General features: G+C 44.1%; 1 protein-coding gene across 1 annotated transcript in view; it reads right to left on the bottom strand.

Moving 5' to 3' along the window:
- Positions 1-210: 210 nt before the first annotated feature.
- WIF1 (WNT inhibitory factor 1) overlaps positions 211-22,769 on the bottom strand; it is a 40,027-nt gene continuing 17,468 nt past the window's right edge. The window contains exons 3-10 of the mRNA XM_083699423.1: positions 14,292-14,400; positions 8,914-9,054; positions 7,678-7,773; positions 5,315-5,410; positions 4,204-4,299; positions 3,618-3,713; positions 3,352-3,447; positions 211-1,020 (exon numbers count right to left, since the gene is read on the bottom strand). Of these exons, the coding sequence (XP_083555549.1) occupies positions 899-1,020; positions 3,352-3,447; positions 3,618-3,713; positions 4,204-4,299; positions 5,315-5,410; positions 7,678-7,773; positions 8,914-9,054; positions 14,292-14,400 (852 nt within the window). The 3' untranslated portion in view covers positions 211-898. The remainder of the gene's footprint in view (positions 1,021-3,351; positions 3,448-3,617; positions 3,714-4,203; positions 4,300-5,314; positions 5,411-7,677; positions 7,774-8,913; positions 9,055-14,291; positions 14,401-22,769) is intronic.

Raw genomic sequence — 22,769 nt, 5'->3', positions numbered from 1 at the left:
CCTGGGGAGGCTTCCCATACCATGCTCCTCAACAGCCTTACTCTGCTCTCTCCCCAAGAACTTTTGTTTTGTTTTGAAAGTTTTATTGAAGCCAACCCACCCAACTCCTTTCTTGATGTAGAAGTTCCTGAGCTACAGCATCCTCAGACAGTTATAAGATCAGTGCATCTCCTTCAGATAACATCTCAAGCATCTCAACACACACAAAACTAAAGCAGCATCTTTATTTCATACATAACAATCAGTATAAAAATGTTTATTACATAAGAGCTGTTTTGTGTACACAATATATTATATTGCTATAAGCCGATGCAAAGACTGCGCTCATACTTCATAGTTCCACTTTGTTTCCAATATATTATATTGTTTCAATGCCACAACTACACCGTATTCAATAGAGCATGCTGCAGAAATGGGAATTGGCTTTAAATTAAAAAAAGCTTTTGCCTTTATTAAACGGAACATGTAAGACTGCATCGTGCCAAAATAAAAAATAAAAATTTGTTTTTAAGGTATGTAGACACAAATCCAGGAAAAACTGTGGGTTCCAGGCCAGCGTTTTCAAAATCTCTCCCCAATTTTGGATAATCAATTTGTTCTGAGGAATTTCTTACAAGGAAAGGGGGGGGGGAAAACTCCAAGTCAATAAAGAATTGAAATATAGTACAAAAAAGAAACCGGTCCAAAAAGCACTGAAAACAAGAAGCCTATATAACTGTGCTAGAGAAGTAAAACTTAAAAGGAATAGTAAATATCAGCTCAGTGGTTTATAACGAAGCTAGTAAAATTCAGGCCAGTAATCTTAAAATGTAATGAACAGCGTTTTAACATTCAACACATGAAAGGTTAATGAAGGCTATGAACTTTGTGTAACATAAAACGTTTCAGATGTTGGAGTTCACCAGATATAATTGGATTCAGGGGGCGCTTGCTTCTCTTCGGCCCTTTTCGGTGAAGGCGTGTACTGCCTGTGCTTCGTGCCTGTGGGCCTCAGGCCATTTGTCAGGTTGGCTCCGTACCCTGAAAAAAGACCCAGTTCAAGAGCAAGGAAACTACAAATACAGCCCCCCCCCCTTTTCACTGTGAATGTTTCACATGGAAATTTCAATATGGACTTCGCGCCGGAATTCACACAGTACTACCATAAGACAAACATTTATTTCCGAAAGGCGATTTTTCTCGTTATATTTATGGATCTGCCTTGACATGTGTACCCTGCAGTAAGGTAAAGGTAAAGGGACCCCTGACCATTAGGTCCAGTCATGACCAACACTGGGGTTACGGCGCTCATCTCGCTTTATTGGCCGAGGGAGCTGGTGTACAGCTTCCCGGTCATGTGGCCAGCATGACTAAGCCGCTTCTGGTGAACCAGAGCAGTGCATGGGAACACAGTTTACCTTCCCGCCGGAGCGGTACCTATTTATCTACTTGCACTTTGATGTGCTTTTGAACTGCTAGGTTGGCAGGAGCAGGGACCGAGCAACGGGAGCTCACCCCGTTGCGGGGATTTGAACCGCCGACCTTCTGATTGGCAAGTCCTAGGCTCTGTGGTTTAACCCACAGCGCCACTCGCGTCCCTTCTGTACCCTGCAGTACTTGGTCACAAATCTACAGACAAGTAATCAAGAGGCAATTTGCTTGATTACCGTATTGGCCTGAATATAAGCCTCACTTTCCCCCCCAAATTCTGACTGTGAAAAGTTAAAGTGAGACTTATATTCATGACCTTACGGTATGGAGCCTGGAGCGTGGGGCAAACAGCGCCAGGAGTGCGGCAAAGCAGTGCCTGCCCCATGCGTAGGCCCCCATCCTCTCCCCCAAGGCTGGGAAGGGAGAGAGCGAAGAAGGGAAACGCGTCAGCAACGCAGCGCAGTCATCCCCCCCCCCCAGAGAGGAGCAGAGCAGAGAGGAATGGAGTGGCTGATATTTGTGTATTTTTCTTTTTTCTCCCCCCCCCCCCCAATTTTAAAGGTGCGGCTTATATTCGGGTGCGGCTTATATTTGGGACACTACAGTGTTCTACAGGGGTGGCAACTAGAATAAAATATTGGGGGACCCCAGGTCAGCCCCTCCCTGCATAATCAATCACATGATTGATTATCACTGCAATGTGCTCAAATGCACCTTTGAAGGTGACCCGGAAACTACAACTAATCCAGAATGCGGCAGCTTGACTGGTGACTGGGAGCGGCCGCCGAGACCACATAACACCGGTCTTGAAAGACCTACACTGGCTCCCAGTACGTTTCCAAGCACAATTCAAAGTGTTGGTGCTGACCTTTAAAGCCCTAAACGGCCTCAGCCCAGTATACCTGAAGGAGCGTCTCCACCCCCATCGTTCTACCCAGACACTGAGGTCCAGCTCCGAGGGCCTTCTTGCAGTTCCCTCACTGCGAGAAGCCACGTTACAGGGAACCAGGCAGAGGGCCATCTCGGTAGTGGCACCCACCCTGTGGAACGCCCTCCCACCAGATGTCAAAGAGAACAACAACTACCAGACTTTTAGAAGACATCTAAAGGCAGCCCTGTTTAGGGAAGCTTTTAATGTTTGATGCATTACTGCATTTTGATACTTTGTTGGAAGCCAGCTAGATAGGCGGGGTATAAATAATACATTAATATTATTATATTATTATGATGTGTCACCCCCACCCATTTGAATGGCAAAGTCCATCAACTTTGGGAGGCCCCAGCCCCCTCAGTTGGCTCCTTTCACTCCCTATAACAGTGGTAGCCATCTTTGTTATTGGGATTAACTCCCATCGCCCCTGAGCTTTGGCAGGGGCTGATGGGCGTCGGAGTCCAACAATGTCTGGAAGGTACCATGCAGGATATTCCTGATCTATATGGTGACACCAACACCAGCCGATTCCCTGAGTAAATTCTGGTAAAGTAAAGGAAGACGTAATCTTAAAGTTGGGCTTTGAATGGTGGAGGGGTACCTCCCTATGGCTGTTTAGCATGGCACAGGGAAAAAACAAAGAGATAATGAATTGCTCTTAACAGATGATCTCAGGAGACTAACGTTTAAACTATAGTTTATTTATTATATTTTTATCTTCTCCCACTCTATCCTCACAACCTGTGAGGTTAGTTAGCCAGAGAGAGAGGGGGGGGGGGGTCCGCTGCAAGCTCACATAAAAAGCCGAAATTATCAGGTAAGGAAATGGGTAGATTAAGTGCTGTCTAAACGCAGCCAGAGTCTGCTAAATCATCTTGGATCTGAGTACACAGTGCCTAGTAGCAACCCTGTGAGATGGGATTGGTGGGGAAAGGGTGTCAATAAACCCATACCATGCAGATTGCATATTTTATGGAGGCGAAGAGTCATATTTTGTCAATGCCACTTACTTTTATTGCAGTGCCTTCCATGCCAGCCTTCTCGACACTGGCATGTGTTAGGTTCGATACAGATCCCATATGATCCACAACCAGGTTCACATACGGCTGCAATAAGACACCTACAGTTAATATCTAAACCAAGTATTTCCTTTTGTTTTAGGATCTTCCACTGCGGCACACTAACGCATACCCACTGTTTAGCACGAACGTTACAAAATCCCGAATCTGCTGCAAAAGCTTTTTTTAGGAAAAGGTCGAGTTGATTGTGCACTTACGCTTTGAACAGAGATCTCCTTGGTAGCCTTTGGAACACTTGCATTTATTTTTACCAGTACATTTGCCTCCATTTCTACACGGCTGATGGCATTTGCCTAGAAATGATTAAAAAAAAAAGGATGATTGATTTTTTTTTTTTAAAAAAAAGGATGATAGCACTGCATTTATTGCCTTAAGTGAAATCCGGCCCAGCCCCACTAGAGTTGATTACAGATTTAACAGCAGTTATTACCTATGAGATGCGAATGGGACCACCCCCATGATCAACAAATACTGACATCGCCCACTCAGTAGACTTCGTACCCAGAATAGAGGCCTGGCTTGCACATTATATTTATACCACAGCTTAGCAGGAGTGTGAGGCCTCCAGGAAAAGAGATATTGGCTGCTTTGCTCTTCCCCAGGTCATTCAGCATCAATTTGCCCTTACCCCAAGACTTCTATATCCTTAATAAACACCCATCCACAAACCAGGCAGCCCAGTGTTGTGAAACCTAAAGCTCATTTTGGCTGCCTGTACCATCTTTTGGTACCTCAAGAAGAATCTTTTCGGTCTGCTGAAAAGGGCATAAAATTGGGACTCACTGATTTCACACTGATCCCCCTCAAGTCCTGCAGGACAAATACATTTTCCTGGATAAAAACATGTCCCTCCATTGAAGCAGGTCGTTGTGCAGTTTGCTGGGGAAGACAAAGCAAAAGTATGAGACAGGATATGTAGGCTTTCACCACCAGAAATGGATAGCTTTGGCAAGGTGCAACGAAGTTTGGGGGCTTTTCAAAAGCCAATCAAACCAAAGCCCCAAGAAAAGGGTAATATTCTGATTTAATGCACTCAAATGTGGATTCAGAGGTACAGTACAGCATCTCTTTTGCATGCAAGAGACTGCCATGTTTAATAAAAGGACAGCCTTGAATGAACTTTGCATGTTCATCAGAGCCACAGCTGTGATGGCAGGAAAATATAATTTTTGCTGCTAGGAGTGGTGCTCAGCCTTCGCTGAGACTGGAATCCTAAAGGGCAAACGACAAGAAAAATGAAATTGTCCCAGAATCATTGGGGCACATTCTAAGGTTAAGCTTTGCTGAGACTCGGGTAGGATGTGCTAATCAGTTCTGGTTTCTCTCCTTTTTTCATTTTTCCAACCTTAATTTCAGTTCTCCATGTTTCTCCATCAATATGAGATTAATATTTTTTTAAGTCCTCATGAAAATTCAGCAGGATTTTAATGTGAATTTCTCCTAATATACACATTTTTTATGCAATCTTGGTTCCCTACTACTTCATTTTTTGTATGCTATTTTCATGAACATATGCGTTTTAATGGACATTTTTTCTCAGTATATGCATTTTTTTTTCAGGCTAGAGAGCAGTATCGCGAAAATCAGAGAAGCACAGATTTCGAAAAATGGCCGTGTTTCCAGCTCACATATTGTTTCAGAAAGTGTGGGTTGGGCAGAGCTGCCTTTAAATGCTAACTGAATCAAATTCCTCCCCGTTCCTAGACTGTCAGATAGGCTGTGCTGTCTGTCCTTCACTTTTACTGCTCAAATTTTCTTGTTTGCAGTTCTCCCAATTAACTGGAGGTGATGGTGTGTTTTTTAAAAATCTGCTGTGAAAGCTTTGGTGGCTTAGCCTACTGAGTGAATGGTTAAAGCTCACAGGTCTCATTGTAACCCTTTTTTTAAAGCATACCTTTGTCGCAGTTGATGCCATAGAAACCAGGTGGGCAAATACACAACCCAGGCATGACGCAGAGTCCACCATTCATGCAGTGCGGAGTACACAGAGCTGAATGGAGGGAATCAACACTATAGTGAGATGTTGGCACTGATGCAGAGAGGCAAAACCTTCAAAGCGTAAAGCACATTTTATCTTGCAACTCATATGACTCCTTAAGATGAACTGTCTCTTCTGCAGGCAAAATGAATTCAGAAATAGTAGAAGGTGCCTGAAATCTGGTGTAATAAAACCCTTGAGCTTTGATTTTCAGACACCTGTCTCTGCAAATAACACACACACACACACACACACACACACACACAATTTGTATTGAAGATTTCTTAGTTTACAAAAATACACACATTGTCGCTTTTTTCACGTTGCATTTTCTACAGATCAGTTACGTTTGTTGTGAGACATTAGTGTTGCATGCAGAGTATTAGGTTGGGAAGAAAAGAGGGGGAAAGGGGAATGGTGACTGGGGTGGGGTGGCAATTCTTTTATTTTTCTACTTAGCGTATGTGTGGGGTTTTGTGTCAGTGTAACTTGTGTGGGTTCTCTTTCTATTCACTTGTTATATTTCCTTGGTGGTGAAACAGGTTGGGGGTGGCCTAGGGTGTGGTTGGTTGTCTTTGGTTGTCTGTAGTGAGATTTGTTTATGTGTGTGAGTGTGTGAGGAGGTAGCCATATTGATTTGTATGCTGTCATGCAAATAGCATTTTAGGCATCATTCTGCCATGGAAGAAAACTGTGGGCTATATCTAATGTTAGATGCTCTCTAACGCGATGGCTAACAGGTGAGTTTTAATGTCGCTCCACAGGGGAATCCAATGTAGCAAGTTTGCCAGCGGAAACTCATTGCTCAACAGATGGCACCGTTTACTATGCAACCAAGTTACCTGCTTGCGCATTTTATTGTGTGACTATGTCCTGCAGGCAGAAGAACAAGTATACCACTAATTGACTTTAACTTAGCACTGCATTGGATATAAACTGGTAATTTCATACTCTCCAACACCATGACAGCAAAATCTCATTTTCCTCGCCGGACATTTAGAGAGCCATGATTTTGCACCACAATTTGTTTTTTTGGGGGGGCACGGAGCCGCAAAACATGCGTTTTGGGTTGCCGCACGAGATCGCAGCCCACCCAAAAGCACTTTTCATGGGGGAAATTGCATGGTTAAATTGAGCAAGATCACAGCTCCCCCAATGGCTGCTGTTCCCTTGTGAGAAAAAAACAGGATGTCCCATCTGCGTGCCCCCCCCCCGACACTTGCGGGTTGTTTAAATTTGCTCATCCTTGTGCCTAAACACAACCACACCCAAATGGGAGAAGTGACTACCGGTCCCCAATGCATAGATACCAATGTGCTGTGAAGAGGAGACCTTTCTCATTATCATCACAAAGACCATCTATCTGGAATTTTTAGCTATGGATCCTCGGCCCCTTCCAACTCTACAGTTTGATTATTCCCTATAGTTGCTGGGAATTGTGGTCAGTGAGTGTGGGCAGGTTTGGGGCAAGTGTAGTAGGTGTGATTCTGCTTCCTCCTTCTGGCATGTAGATAATGTGTGAGGGAGTATGTGGGTCCAGCCAGGTTGCCCTGAGTCTATAGTGACATGGGCTTGGGCATGGTTAATCTTTTTATTTTCATTTCATTTACATATTTACACCCTGCTTACAGTCTCAGAGGCAAACCACTTCAACCTCTAATAACGATGGAAGAATAACTCTAGGTGCACGAGTGCTTCACCTAAAATAAATAAATATCGAGATACGCAGAAATGCCTGCCAAAAGCAAAACAGGGACAAATTACAGGCAGGGATTTACAAGGCACAGATCTGAGGAAATCTGAACTGATTCTGGCAAACAGGGCCCGCTGGAAAGGAGAAAAGGCTATTGCACTCTCTCTCCCAGGCAGGCTGTGCCTCCGCACAGATGGAGACGCTTTCATGATCAAATTGGGACATTCTCTTCAGTAACAATAGCTGAGTAAAATAACTGTGGTACTTTTACAGCTAGTGTTCATTAGCAACAGCCTTTTACTTAATGTTTTGCCAGATGGACGCTCATTCAGTTGTTGGTCAGTCCTGTTCCGTCCTTTAAACCATTCAGCGGAGACTTCTTTATCTTTTTGTGTAAACAATCTATGTTTTCTGAGAAGCCACAGCTCGTAAAATATTTTTCTTATGCGTTTAGATTTAATTTTTGGAAGCGGCCTAAGCCACATCTGAAAATCTCTACAAAACAATATTTTGAAAGGCAGCGACTGCTTGGCTGTTCTCGCAGTGTAAATAAAAGCGCATGAAATAATTGAAGCCTTTCGATTACCTTTTTCGCAGTGAGGACCATAAAATCCATCTGGACATTCGCATACATGCCTTTCATTGCAAAACCCGCCGTTCCTGCATCCTCCAGGACATTCAGCTTCAAAGAAGATGGTAATAATTATTGGATGAATTGAATATGTGTTGTGTGAACAGTCTGATTATAGTCTGAGGTAAGAGTATCATAGTCTACTGGAGATGGAACAGTGGGATATGCCCAGGAAGTTAATCCCAGTGTCCGAATGATGGACATTTTGGTAGTATACATTGACTGAGATGCTCAAATTAAATGTACAAGAAAACTAGATATTCACAGCCTCAGATCCTGAGGCAGCAATCTTCAGAGGAGAACTGAAGGCAAATGAGCTGCCACATCCAACACCCTGCTGGGCTCTCTGACAGGGTAGGAGTGAAAGGAAAGTAGTGTTATCAAAAAACCCCAATCCATTTCCCGGGCTTTTATTTTCCCTTTAATGATTCTCCTCACATTGGAATGCCCTGATCCATTCCCTTTGTGCCCCACCAATGTAGGAGCTCAGATATTGATGAGGCTAGGGCCAGTGGTGGGATTTCAAACTGTGTGAGACCAAAATTCGGGTGCCCCCTGCTTCTCATCTTCTGCTCTAAGTCATTGCTGTGGCACCTCCTGTGGCAACCCTCTCAGCTTGGTGCCCAGTGTGGGTGAACTGGTTGCACTTGCCTAAATTTGCCTCTGCTAGAGCTAGAGATGTTTCCATGGAATGGGATCTACAAAGTCAGATGACTCTCAAAGAGGGAGGTGTGATCTATTCTATTGCTCCGGCAGGGCCCACCTGCCCATGAGGTGAGCTGAGGCAGTGCCCCTGCTGCTCCACCATCTCCAGTGGTGAGGAGAAGTGGTAGCAGTGGTGGCAGCTTCTGGCGAGATTTCACCAAAATCTCACAAAATTTTGCTGGAACCCACCGCTGCCTTTGGGGGAGGGGTGGAGTGGAGGAACCTTCCTATGAAGCCTCTAGCTGCCCCGGACCTCCTGAGATGCCCTCCTAAAGACCGTAGAATTGTAGCACTGAGGAACTTTCCCCCTTTCCTCCCTCATCCCTGTAGCCCTCCCCCAAAAAACTCTCATCCTCATCTGTATTCATAGTAGAAATGGCGTCTCAGCTTGTTTCTGGTCTGACAAATGTGACCCGCTATTCCCCAGATGTGTGAGGACAATGACAAGACAGACAAACTTCCCTTCCAAGGGCAGGTTCTGGTTACCTTGCTGACAAGTCTTAAAGAAGATGGCGTTCTGTGGCGTTTGGAGTATAGTATTGCCTTCTGAATTCATGATAATGACCGTCACCTCAAATGCTGCCACACCATCTTGTTTCCCAAGGCAGGGAAATCCAACCTGGACAACTAAAAAAAAGGGAAGGGGAGAAAGTGTGAAGAAAATAAAAGACGGTCTTACTGATTATCTGTGAAATCCAAAAAAAAAAAGACATTCCACACCAATGATAATCTACCGATAAATAAGCAAAACAAGCACAGTACTATGATCATATTGCAAAAGTGCTACAGTAGGTGCTAATGATTCAATTATCCTGTCCAATGCACTGTGGTACCCTGGTGATTTTTGAGTCAAACAAGCTGCATCTACACAGTTCACGGAACTTCTGTCTCCGTCCATCCCCCAACTAATTGTGCCAAGGGATGTCAGTTATCAACAAGGCATGTGAGGGTAGTGGCACTGCTTTTAGGCAGTGTTTTTGTGGCACTTATGTGCTGCTTATGTACACCTAACCAGTGTCAGAAACAGGTATCGGTCTGATCAAGGAGAGCTTTCCTTGTGTTCTTATGACTGCCTTGTGCACCAGTGTGAGCAAACCTTGGAAGTTACAATCAATAGGGTAACCCTATAACTGGATAAATGGATTCTTGCTGCCCACCATTAAATTATTCTGAGTTCATATTCCCATTCTTAAAATAAAGAAATGGACCGGTCAAGTCTCCTTTTAAAAATAACATTTTCAACAACACTGACAAAATTCTTCACACTCTGCACTCATTGAGCGGATGATCTTAGCCTTCCATGTCGGGACATTTCCAATCTTGTTTGCAGCCGGGACTTTTCTTTGGCTGACAGATCATTTTCTTTTGTTCTGGGTGATGCTTAAAGAGAATTGGTCAGGGCTGCAACATAAGATCCCTCCTATGTCCCCGGATAAGCAGGCAGCTCTGTCACACGTGGATATAGATATTTTCTAAAGTACAGTCCTATACGTATCAGAAGAAAGTTCCATTGAGTTCAATGGAATATATTCCCATTGAAGTTTGCAACTTTAGTTTCTTCAGTGCAACCACGGCTGCAGGGCAATGGTTTGAAGATGCAGGATGAAGCCACTGGTGGAAGAAGAGGAGTGCGGGGGGAGCACACCGCCCCCGGCAGCACGATCCTGGTGGGGTGCCATTGCAGCTGGCCCCCGCAGACGGCATGCCACGCCCCTGCCTGCTCTCCACACCCCACCCCCCCACCCCCGGTACCGGAGCATGACGCTCTGCCACTGGATGCAGCAAACCTTGCTGAAACTAAGCAGGTCTGACCAGTCTGACACCAGGATGGTACACAGCCTAGAAATCCTTTGTATGATGCATCATGGAAAAATAAATAAATGCAGTAACATAATCCATACTTTGCTTTAAATGTAAATATCAATGTAACAAAAGCAATAATAATAATAACAACAATAAGGGGACGTGGGTGGAGCTGTGGGTTAAACCACAGAGCCTAGGACTTGCCGATCAGAAGGTCGCGGTTCGAATCCCCGCGACGGGGTGAGCTCCCGTTGCTCGGTCCCTGCTCCTGCCAACCTAGCAGTTCGAAAGCACGTCAAAGTGCAAGTAGATAAATAGGTACCGCTCCGGCAAGAAGGTAAACGGCATTTCCGTGCGCTGCTCTGGTTTGCCAGAAGTGGCTTAGTCATGCTGGCCGCATGACCCAGAAGCTGTACACCAGCTCCCTCGGCCGCATGAGCGTCGCAACCCCAGAGTCAGCCACGACTGGACCTAATGGTCAGGGGTCCCTTTACCTTTTTAATAATAACAACAATAATAATAACAATAAAATTTTTATTATTTATACCCTGCTCACTCTGGGCAGCTCCCAACAGAACACCAAAAACAGAATTAAACTTCAAATATTAAAAACTTCTCTAAACAGGACTGCCTTCAGATGCCTACTAAAAGTCAGATAGTTGTTTATTTCCTTGACATCTGATAGGGCGTTCCACAGGGTGGGCGCCACTACCGAGAAGGCCTTCTGCCTAGTCCCCTGTAACCTCACTTCTCTCAGTGAGGGAACTTCCATAATGTTAACAGAGAAGAAGCAGCAGTGAAGTCTAAATGTTTCTATTTGTACTCATATCTTTTAGCAAAAAAAATGGCTATGTTAAGCGATAGTTCTGTCATTTCCCCAAGGAATTGGAGAGAAAAACTATAAAAGATACCGGTTTAAACCAAAGGTGTTAAGTGTTCTAAATGCAACAAATAGATGGGGATGGCTACCTTTAATGCAAACTTTCTTTTAACTACAAAGAGCCAATGGAAGGCAGTAAATCTGGAGTATTTTAATGAGGAGAAAAGCCTGGTAACCCCAAAGCCTTGGAATGCTGTTTTGTGGTTGTTTCATTTGAACGCTGCTTGAGATTAATAGTGACATTTATCTGCTTTCTTTATGACCGGCTTCTCATTGATGCTTTTTGGAACTGCACCTATTAGTTCCCCTCCCTCCTTACAGCACATTTTGATGATTTTACTGCAAAATACTCTGCTAATAAAGATATTCTGCTAGTAAACACCAATCTATTTTTTTTGGGGGGGGCGGTGATCAGCTCACTGTTTCTGCAAACAAATACTAATCGCAAACAGACACAATAGCATCATCATACAAAACATAAACCGTTCTTCATTATAGATGCCATTGTCTATCAGTTCCATGTCATACTTTTATTTGGCTCAAAGGAGCCATGAAGTAAAGTGGTCATAGCTGTCAAATTCTTGGGTGTTTCTTTCCCACTCATAGGCAACAGAAACCTTATTTGCTGAGCTGCATTGTTTCAGAATAACCGGCTCCGCTGAGACCTGAATTACTAATGTGTCATGTCGATGCACACACATACATTTCAAACTCAGCTTACTGAATAATACTACTGCAAGCCATATGTATTAACTTAGCGGGGGCTTATTATGCAGCGCAGCCTGTAAGTATATTTGTATGTCTGCACATGCTGGCCATATGGAAACAAAGTCTACATCTCCAAAGCAGTCTTGGAACTCAAGTCACCAGAACTACAATTATAGCGAGCCTACTTTCATTCCATTCAGACCTCCCAAAAGGAGAGGAACAAGGAGCCCCTTTCCAAGACTGGACGAGGAAGAGAGCTGAGACTGAGCACCGGGCTTCAGCATTCCAAAATGGTCAGTTGCTGAAGCAACTTCAGAACACACAAAACCTGGTCCTTCCACAAGTCTTGCCCGATTTGCATGGGAAATCGTGTTTCACAGCTCCGTGATTTTGCTGCTCTGCAGGCCTGAAGCTCGCTCGCTCCTTCTTTCATCCCTTTCAGATGTGGAACATGAGATAACTTTGACAGCAAAAGTTCAAGAGCTTTTTGCGGTTACCAAGCTATCAGATCATCTGACACAGACAAGCTTGTGGGGGCAGATGCAGCAAGGGCAAACGACCTTTCCCATATGTATCTCTCTCGATTAACTTGCAATTTGGGGGAAAGCGTGCAGTCTACACAAACAAACCAGCACTGTATGGATGCATGCAATGGTCGCAAAGCCAAGTTAATGGCTTGCATGTGGGGAAAGGGCTCTGGCAGATCCGACACCAGACACAGACCTTTCCCAGAATCCCAGACAAAAGATTTGCAACTGGAGGCAGTTCCCACATTCAGCTGAGAGCCATTAAGTGATATAAATCATGGAGCGATGCAGTTTTAAGCGATAAACATGTATGTGTGAATCAGCCCTTGTGGGATGGCCACCAAGAGGGAATCTGCCAGATTCCTCCTGAGGGGCCAACAATTCTATGTAGCAGCTGCAACGTATGAGATTCGAGATATGGGTTGTCTCCATTGCAGATACACTTTTGGCCTCAGTGCAAGACGCATTGTAACCTATGTGCATGACAACTTCGCAGAAGCATAGCCAGTATTGCACTAGTGCAGTCTGCAGGTTATGTGCCTCACCAGTATTGCTGTTGCATTTTTGTATTTTGTTTTAGATCTTGTTGTGATTTATGTGGAAATTCTTCAATTTGGTTGTGTAATTTAAAAAAAAAATGTTTTATTCACTATTTATGACTGCTTTTGTTTTGTTGTAGTTACGTATTTTATTCATGTTCTAAGCCACCTTGAGCATGGTTTGAACCAGGGCCGGATTTAGGTTTGATGAGGCCCTAAGCTACTGAAAGTAATGGGGCCCTTTATATATCCAGCTGTCCTTTGTCAACAACAAATTGTCGCTGTTTTTTCTGTTGAATATGTGCTATATGGTAATTTATGGACCTAATGGGTACCTAAAGCCATTTGCACATAACAAATAGGAGCCTACACAACACAAAATACTGTTGCTGCATGTAGGTTTTTTATCTTATATTTTGGAAATGTACATCCAGGTTTTTTCCCCCTTTAATTTTTTGGGGGGCCCCAGGAGAGTGGGGCCCTAAGCTATAGCTTGTTTAGCTTATACGTAAATTTGGCACAGGTTTGAACTGGGGAAAGATGGCATGCAAATAAAATTATGTCTGTTTGTGTGTATTTCCCTTTATTCACCTCCTCTGCCTGTTGTTGTCAGTGTGATCATTTGTTTTTCTTACAAAAATACTATACAGTAAGAAAACTAAACTTTTCCCTTGAGCACTTCCCTCCCCCCCCCCCCCAGGCCCATGAAGAACCTTATTGGTTGCCAAAGTTTACTTGTTGCTGCCTTTTTAAAGTTTGAGGTCTTTGCCACCTGGCAATTAAATACTTAATCACTAATTTTGAAACACCCACACCCACACACCCTTTTCAGTCTGGTGCATCAGTAAAGTGGATAGAAACCACCTTGAAAACCATTTTGCTCCCGTCATCGTTCATGTCCGCTGACTGGAACCACCAACTGTTATTTGGCTACTGCTACGGAGATGCCGAAAGCTTATAATAGTAACGCCTTTGTAAGCATTGAGAGTAGGAGTCACATTTAACATACATATATTTTATGCTTTGCACTTTGGGCTGGCTTTTGCTAAACTGCACCCATTAGCAATACTAACAAGGTTAGCTTGTACGGAGAAAATACATAAAAGATGCTATTCATTAGCTATTTCAGAGGAGAAGTCACATTCTCTTGATCACATATTATTTATACAGAATAAATATTCAGCATTATGGCAAACCTTTCCCCTTACAGATCAGTTTGTACTATAATATTATTTTTTATTCATTATGAACCGTAAAATTACCATATTTACTCGAATGTAATGCACGCCTTTTTTGGCCAAATTAGGGTGCGCGTTAGATTTGATGGTGCATTAGATTTAAGTAAATATGGTATTTCCTTGCAACTCCCCCATCTTTGAACTCATAAATGCATACAGATCCACAAACCTGATGCCTGGTGAGGTATTGTCCCAAGCAGAGGGATGTTCACAGTTGGGTCAGCCATTATGCCTTTATCCAATGAGCGCAGGGACAGGAATTCATAAAAGTATTCAGCCTGCAAGAAAATGAATGTATAAGAGAGGTTAATTTTTATCACATCGGGCTATTTGTTCTTCATGTTGGTCTAAGGCGAACAATACAACTAATGCTTGCAATCGTATGTATCAGCGAGTAAGCTCCAATGAACATCGGAAGACTTACCTCTGTGTAATAGAATTGGAAATTGAACATGAGTAATAGAATTGGAGAGTGAACATTGGATTGGATTTTTGGTTATTTACAGATATTGTAATTTATTTATTTTTTTGCATTTCTACTGTATTTAAAAATAAAATCACACCATTTAAAGTAAGAGTACAAAGGAACAGAAGAACACTTATGCGAAGGAAACTACTTTGTTCATCACAAATTATATTCAGTCAAGTCCTTCCCAGACTAGACCCTTTGAAATCAACAAACCTAAGTTAGTCATGTTGGTCATGAATGTTTTGTTAAGTGAACTTGTAATGTCAGTGGAGATATCAATCCTCAGTTGTTGTTGTTTTTGGTAGATCTGAAACAGATACTTGAAGAGTCTTAAGAGACTGAGGGGTCCACCACTGCATCTGTAGCCCCATGCCAGCCGGGGCAGAAGGCAGGGACAGGTAAATCATTCAGGAGCTGTGCAACAGGGCCCAAATCGGGTCCCAAGCCATCCAATGATGCCAGTGGGGCCACCTCAGAATCCAGCAGATCCCAGGCAGACTCAACCCTCCCTATCCCCACCCCAGAATGTCATATTGCCATTCATATATTGAATAAAGTACTTCAAAATTTTAACGAGACATTTCCTTCATCAAAAAAATTTTTTTTCATTCACCCTTCATTGTTGTTATTTTGGTAGGGATCAAATAAGAAATCTGATAAGCTGACAACTGTCAGAGGCTGCAATCCAAATCCCTTGTGCTGGGCAGTAGCAGCACTAGAATAAAACGGGGTGGGGCACAGAAGGGGCAAAGTATATTTCTAAGCTAAATCTAAAAGTAGAGAACCCCTCGATGGTTAACTCCAGTCAAAGGCGACTATGGGGTTGCGGCGCTCATCTTGCTTTCAGGCCAAGGGAGCCGGCGTTTGTCCACAGATAGCTTTCTGGCTCATGTGGCCAGCATGACTAAACCGCTTCTGGCGCAACGGAACACCATGATGGAATCCAAAGCACACGGAAACACTGTTTACCTTCCCACCACAGTGGTATCTATTTATCTACCCATACTGGTGTGCTTTCAAACTGCTAGGTTGGCAGGAGCTGGGACAGAGCAACAGGAGCTCACCCCGTCATGGGGATTCGAACCACTGACCTTCTGATCGGCAAGCCCAAGAGGCTCAGTGGTTTAGACCACAGCGCCACTTGTGTCCCTATAGTATATTTCTAGGACCCAGGTGGTCGAGAAAGAAAACAAGGACAAATGTTAACAACAGGAGTTCAGACATGAGGGGGAAGCAGGGAAAGCTCATTGTTTGGTGTGGCACTCTGGTAAAGGAGAACTAGACAGGACAGGGGTGTCCCTCTGTGCAGCCCTGCAGGCTTCTACCCATGAAGCTACGCTGCCCCAGAGCTCCTATTCCACCCAATGTTGGGTGGGAAGAAATGCTTCTAATGGGGTCCCTGCTGCTGGCAATACACATCTAAACACGACATTTTGGGGGTTGGGGTGGGGATGGGGAAGGTTGAGTCTGCTTGAGGTCTGCTGGATTCTAAGCTGGCCCCACTGGCATCATTGGATGGCTTCGGACCCAATTTTGGCCCTGCTGCATAGCTCCCGACTGATTTACCCATCCCTGCCTTCTGCCCCAGCTGGCATGAGTCTACAGACACAATGGTGGACCCTCAGTCTCTTAAGCGCCTCTGCTTCCTGGCTGGTGGGTGGATTACTGTGAAAATGTCACTAGGTAAAGGTAAAGGGACCCCTGACCAGTAGGTCCAGTTGTGGCCAACTCTGGGGTTGCAGCACTCATCTCGCTTTATTGGCCAAGGGTGCGTACAGCTTCCGGGTCATGTGGCCAGCATGACTAAGCCGCTTCTGGCGAACCAGAGCAGCGCACGGAAACGCCGTTTACCTTCCCGCCGGAGCAGTACCTATTTATCTACTTGCACTTTGATGTGCTTTCGAACTGCTAGGTTGGCAGGAGCAGGGACTGAGCAACGGGAGCTCATCCCATCGTGGGGATTCAAACTGCCGACCTTCTGATTGGCAAGTCCTAGGCTCTGTGGTTTAACCCACAGCGCTACATGCCACCTATTAAGTACTGTTGAATTTCAACCATCAGATATTAAATACTGGGTGATGTTCCACTAAGTCATGCTCAGAATGGCTGAAGTCCACCGATTTCAATAGGTCTGCTCTAAGTATAATCATCATTTATTGAAATACCAGATATTCAATATCTGGTGAATAGTTGGCAAGCAAACTGCAGAGGGATTTAAAAAACTATACAGAAAAATTGGCACATGTTGAAGTGGAAAAGGGATATAGAAAAATAAAATCTGTCAATTGTCCCTCAGAAGATCTACTCTTTTGCCCCTCTGTGTAGCACTGAAGCCCTTAAACTTTTTGGTACTTGGTAAGCAAGTGAGAATTTGCCTAATGGAGGAATAATGCTCCACTCAATAAAGGACATTTGAGAGAAATACAGTGCAGAATAGGAAGGTAGCAAAACAGGAGATAAGAGGTGAAAACTACAGCTAAATTTAAGGGTAGGTTTTAATAAAAGGCATGCAGTTTTCCATGCAATGTGGAATAAGCAAACTATCCAAATGGTCTGTACAACTTTGTTTATGAACACTTGTTTTAAAAACAAAATAGTCTGCTCAGAAGAAAAATAATTGCTTTGTTTCCTGTCGATCCCTATGAAGCCATGGCATCAGAGCTACGGCCGTACTGTCTGTTTCTCATTGTTTCAGCTTTGATGTTTTAATTATATCAAAACCCAGGTTATAATGGGCTTTGTGATTAAAACAATGTGTTCTTCATCGTTTGAAAACAACAATTGGTGAGTCAAACCAGCAACTCTCTGCTCGCCTCTCCATCTTAGTGCTACTTTCCACTGTGTAATTCTGCCGTCGCATTTTGGAAGGTAGCTGGGAATCCCGACACAGAATAGGTGAAGATCCAGGCTGAGTCATTCTTAAGGGAAAGCCATGGGACTCATACTAAGTTGCCAAGCTTATCTGTACAACAACCCTGTGAGGTAGGTTACACTGAGAGCTAGGGTAAAAGGATGATGAGTTTCAAGGCTGAGTGGGGATCTGAACCCAGGTCTCTGTAGTCCTAGTAGTCCTAAGGGAATGCAGCCCTCAACAGAAAAAAAGTTTGCCCACCTCTGTAGCTTGGGCTAGGGGGTTAGCTCAGCAATTGCTTTATTCCACACTTGTGGCTATTGTTACCCAGCTGTAAGAGGAATGGTGCAAGGATCTTCTTGCTCCAGACTATGGCCAGTAGATTCTTTCCACCTGAGAGGCCTGTACTGCAAATCAGGAGATGCTGTTTTCTGCATATACCCACAGCCACTTGTTGTTCCTTTCAGGCCAATTGAGAGTGTACGCACTACAGATGTCTACAAGCAGGTTTGAGATGTTGTTGGGAATTAGTGCCATGCCTGCTGATATCACAGTAGTATTGAAGGCAGTAGTACTGAAGGCTGCCTCACAGAGTTTTCATTCTACACAATTCTTAAGATAGAGGAACATCGGAAGCTGCCTTATAATGAGTTAGACCATTAGCAAAGCAGCGTCTGCACTGACTGGTGGCATCTCTGGAGGGTTTCCCAACAGGATTTCCCCAAGTCCTACCTGGAGTTGCCGCGACTTGGACCTGAAATCTTCTGCTTGCAAAGCAGATTGTCAGTCCCGGAGCTATGGCCCTTGAAAAATACAGGAGTTGCCTCCTCCATCAAAGTTTGAAGGTTTCTCACACACAATTAAACTATCACTTCTTTTGCACATTCCAGATTTTCTTCCAACTAGGTGTGCCAATAAAACAGTAAAAGAGGGAAAGGCACACAGAACATTTTTTTTCTGGGAGCGTACCAAATTGCAGTTTTATTTTGAAGAATACACATAGAGATTTTATTCTGAAAGGCAAGAGAGATCATATTGGGGGATTGCAGCTGGGAAGTAGTTTATTACTAAACAAGCACATGCCTGTCTACTCAGATGTGAATCCCATTTATTACCACAGGGCTTACTCCCAGGCAAATATAGCCTTAAGGATTGTAGCCTTAAGCCAGCAATGTTACTTGAAGAAGATGATGTGCAAAACCCAAAAGATGGATTCTCACCTATTTATTTATACTTTTTCTCTGCTGCGGAGAAAAACAAATCATGTCAAGCCTGCTGCAATTTTCTTTTCATTTGCAAGATTAAAGGGAACGAGCCTTTGAGGCAAAATAAATAAACACGTCTTTAGAACCGTGTGTAAATATACAGGTTTCCGAGTGGCATCGCTGTAAATTAAAAATGTATACTTAAAGATTTTTGTCTGTCAGAGGCAGAAGTTTACCTGATGTGATGAGAGAAGAGTTCACAGCTGATGGAGAGGAGCCCCGACCCCTATGAATGGTAGGAAGCATGAATTGAACATGCAAGGTCATTTTGGCCATGCTTCAAACTAGGGAGGCCTTTGTTCTTAAGGCTCAGAAGACAGCTTTGAAGTTTGGGATAAAACTCCTCTAGCACACCATTACCAAAGAACAACCTTTGGATTATGATCTCATGAAAGTATAATCAATAACTTACATAAGTGAAAAGTGTGGCTAGAAGCAAAGGTTTTGTAATTGGACCTTTATTGGTTCCACGTGCTGCCCTACAGCTTGCTGTCTTGCACTGCTTTATAATAAATATCTACCTCCCAGACCCTGCAATTTTTCTTTTAAACTCTCTTTAAAATGATGAAACTTCAGCAGCTACTGTCAGCCTTGAACATATCCAGGCCATAAGTGCAAGGCGCTTTTTTTAGATGTCGAAATCTAACCTAGAATAGATAAATAAAAAGCAAAATGTGGGCACCGTATTTTTTGCTCTATAAGACTCACTTTTTCCCTCCTAAAAAGTAAGGGGAAATGTGTGTGCGTCTTATGGAGCGAATGCAGGCTGCGCAGCTATCCCAGAAGCCAGAACAGCAAGAGGGATCGCTGCTTTCACTGCGCAGCGATCCCTCTTGCTGTTCTGTCTTCTGAGATTCAGAATATTTTTCTTCTTGTTTTCCTCCTCCAAAAACTAGGTGCGTCTTGTGGTCTGGTGCGTCTTATAGAGCGAAAAATACGGTGTTTTCTTCCAAACATTGGCCATGTATTATGTCACTGAAGAGGTGCTCTTGTTTCGTGAACAGACATTTCGATAGATATTATGGGCATGATCCAGTCCACCATGAGCACAGCACGAATGCATGGAGGATCCTGTTGCCTCAGGAGAGCCTCCCTCTTCCCTTTCCTCCACCTACAGGTAGACAGACAGCATGGGGGGGGGTCATCCATCTAATAAGGAAGCAATGGCAGGTAGCTCAGTGGGGGGAGGAAGTGGCGGATGGAGCAGTGCAACATGGGAAATGGAGTCAAAAACATGAACCAAAGGTAAAGTAGTCTTGTAGGATGGAAAAGAGCAGAGAAAACAGGGAGATGAAGGACGATGGACCAGGGACACAAGGTGAGGGAGGCTGAAGAAAGGTAGCAAATCTTGAGGTACAGAGAGCTGCATGCTATTTTGCAACTGAGTTTCAAGCCTGCACCAAAATCAAAGGAGGCTGCATATGTGAGACTAGTGGAGAGGTTAAGAGCTATTTTTGAGAAGTTGTTCATCTCTTCCTTCTCTTTCAACACCTTTTCTTGACTGTGCCCTGTTTCGTTTTTCTTGTTTACAGTTGCTGCCATGGTCTTAGACAGCACTGATTCAATCCACACGGCCACTTGAGGTGGTAGCTGCTCTTGCTGTGATTTTAATCCTTCCCCAAGTAATAGGATTAATAAGCATCTCGCTTGATCAGCTCGCCTCTATTACTCTGAAAGCTAATGAGCAATAACCATTTCACACACCCAAACAACACCCTGAACTCAGCTAGCAATATTGTGAATCTGTCCAGCCACACAGGCAGAAGTGTCTTTCTTTCATGGGGACCTGCCCTTCTGCCTTACTTAATCTACACCTATGGTGCAATTCTGTGGTGACTTAAGAGGGTTTTCTCTAGGACTCAATGAGTATTTCTTTCATGATACTGACCAGTGCATCAGCACACAGCCACAATCTTCCCTGCACACTGCCATAGACTGCACTGACTAAACAACAAACGTGAATTCTGAATGGATGTCTTCCAGATAGGTGTTCATCAGTATGCAGATGATACCCAGCTCTACCTCTCTTTCAAATCAGAACCACTGAAGGCGGTGAAGGTCCTGTGTGAGTGTCTGGAGGGGTTGGAGGATGGATGGTGGCTAACAGACTGAGGTTGAATCCTGACAAGGCTGAAATACTGTTTTGGGGGGACAAGAGGCGGGCAGGTGTGGAGGACTCCCTGGTCCAGAATGGGGTAACTGTTGGTGCTGACCTTTAAAGCCCTAAACAGCTTTGGCCCAGTATACCTTAAGGAGCGTCTCCACCCCCATCGTTCAGCCCGGACACTGAGGTCCAGCTCCGAGGGCCTTCTGGCAGTTCCCTCACTGTGAGAAGCAAAGTTAAAGGGAACCAGGCAGGGGGCCTTCTCTGTTGTGGCACCCGCCCTGTGGAACGCCCTCCCACCAGATGTCAAGGAAATGAACAACTATCTGACTTTTAGAAGACATCTGAAGGCAGCCCTGTTTAGGAAAGTTTTTAATGACTGATGTTTTAATGTATTTTTAATCTTTTGTTGGAAACCGCCCAGAGTGGCTGGGGAAACCCAACCAGATGGGTGGGGTATAAATAATAAATTGTTGTTGCTGTTGTTGTTGTTGTGATTCGGTTTTTACAGACAGTGTTTCAGCCACCACACTGAAATTGAGGTAATCATCAATCAGCATCATTTACCACATAGTCTCAGTCATGCAAAGTATGATGCCACACACAGCCTCCGAAAGAATACTTTTGTCATAGTTTAAAAGACCAGCAAAGGAGGCTCTGTCATCACTGGAACACATCCAACTACATACAGGAGGATGAGGAGAAGCTGTCCACCACATTTTACAGGGCCCTTGTCCCCAAGAGTAACTGAGGGAACTCCACAATGTCCTTCTACATTCTACACAGGACAAATCTGACATCAGAAATCACAACATTCTTTCTCCAGTGGCGGAACATTTCAAGCTTCTCAAAGATTCTGCAAGTGACATTTAAGCGGCTGTCCTGGAACAAAGAAACTTCAAAAGGGAACTTCAAAATGAAACCACTGAATTACAATGCACACAGGGGTTCAGTGCTATCACTTGTAGAAAGAACTGAGGCAAAGGATTTTCAGCACATTGTATGTGTTAATTGTCTTACCAATGCCAGACTGTTTATGGCAGGCATGTCCAACAGATAGATTGTGATGCACTGGTAGATTTTGGGGTGTTACTGGTAGATCTTGGTATATCTTTGGCCCCTCAGTGATCTCCCCCCAAAAAGGGGGGGACCCACTGTGGCTTCCTTAAAAAAGCACAACAATTTTGCCTTTCCCCAAAATGCTCAACAACCTTGGTCCATCCAATGACAATGGGTAGATCACTGCCAGTTTTTTTATACTGTGAGTAGATCGCAGTCTATTGGGAGTTGGATGTCCCTGGTCTATGGCATCAATAACGGGTGGCGCTGTGGGTTAAACCACAGAGCCTAGGGCTTGCTGATCAGAAGGTCGATGGTTCGAATCCCCATGAGGGGGTGAGCTCCCGTTGCTCAGTCCCTGCTCCTGCCAACCTAGCAGTTCGAAAGCACGTCAAAGTGCAAGTAGATAAATAGGTACCACTCCAGCGGGAAGGTAAACAGCGTTTTCGTGCACTGCTCTGGTTCGCCAGAAGCAGCTTAGTCATGCTGGCCACATGACCCGGAAGCTGTACGCCGGCTCCTTCAGCCAATAAAGCGAAATGAGCGCCGCAACCCCAGAGTCGGTCATGACTGGACCTAATGGTCAGGGGTCCCTTTACCTTTAAGTATCTAATTATCACTGTTTGTACTACTGAGTATTTCATTTTCCTCTGTCACACCCTAACCATGCATGCATGTACAGTACCTGCAACTCAGAATAATGTTTCATACATCTGATAAAGAGGACAGTAATCCACAAAAGCTTGTGTCATAGCAAATGTGTTAAGACTTTAAGGTGTCACAATGCTCCTTGTTGTAGTCAGCACTCAACAAACATGATTGTGGGAAGTGGCTATTAGAGCAGAGATAGGCAACCAATTGTTGTTGATCTACAGCTCTCACCAGTGCCAGCCAGTATT

The sequence above is a fragment of the Podarcis gaigeae genome, assembly GCF_964106915.1.
Source record: "Podarcis gaigeae genome assembly, chromosome: 10".
Lineage (NCBI taxonomy): Eukaryota > Metazoa > Chordata > Lepidosauria > Squamata > Lacertidae > Podarcis > Podarcis gaigeae.
Note: the sequence above shows the minus strand (reverse complement) of the source record. Positions and strands in the feature narration are given on the sequence as shown.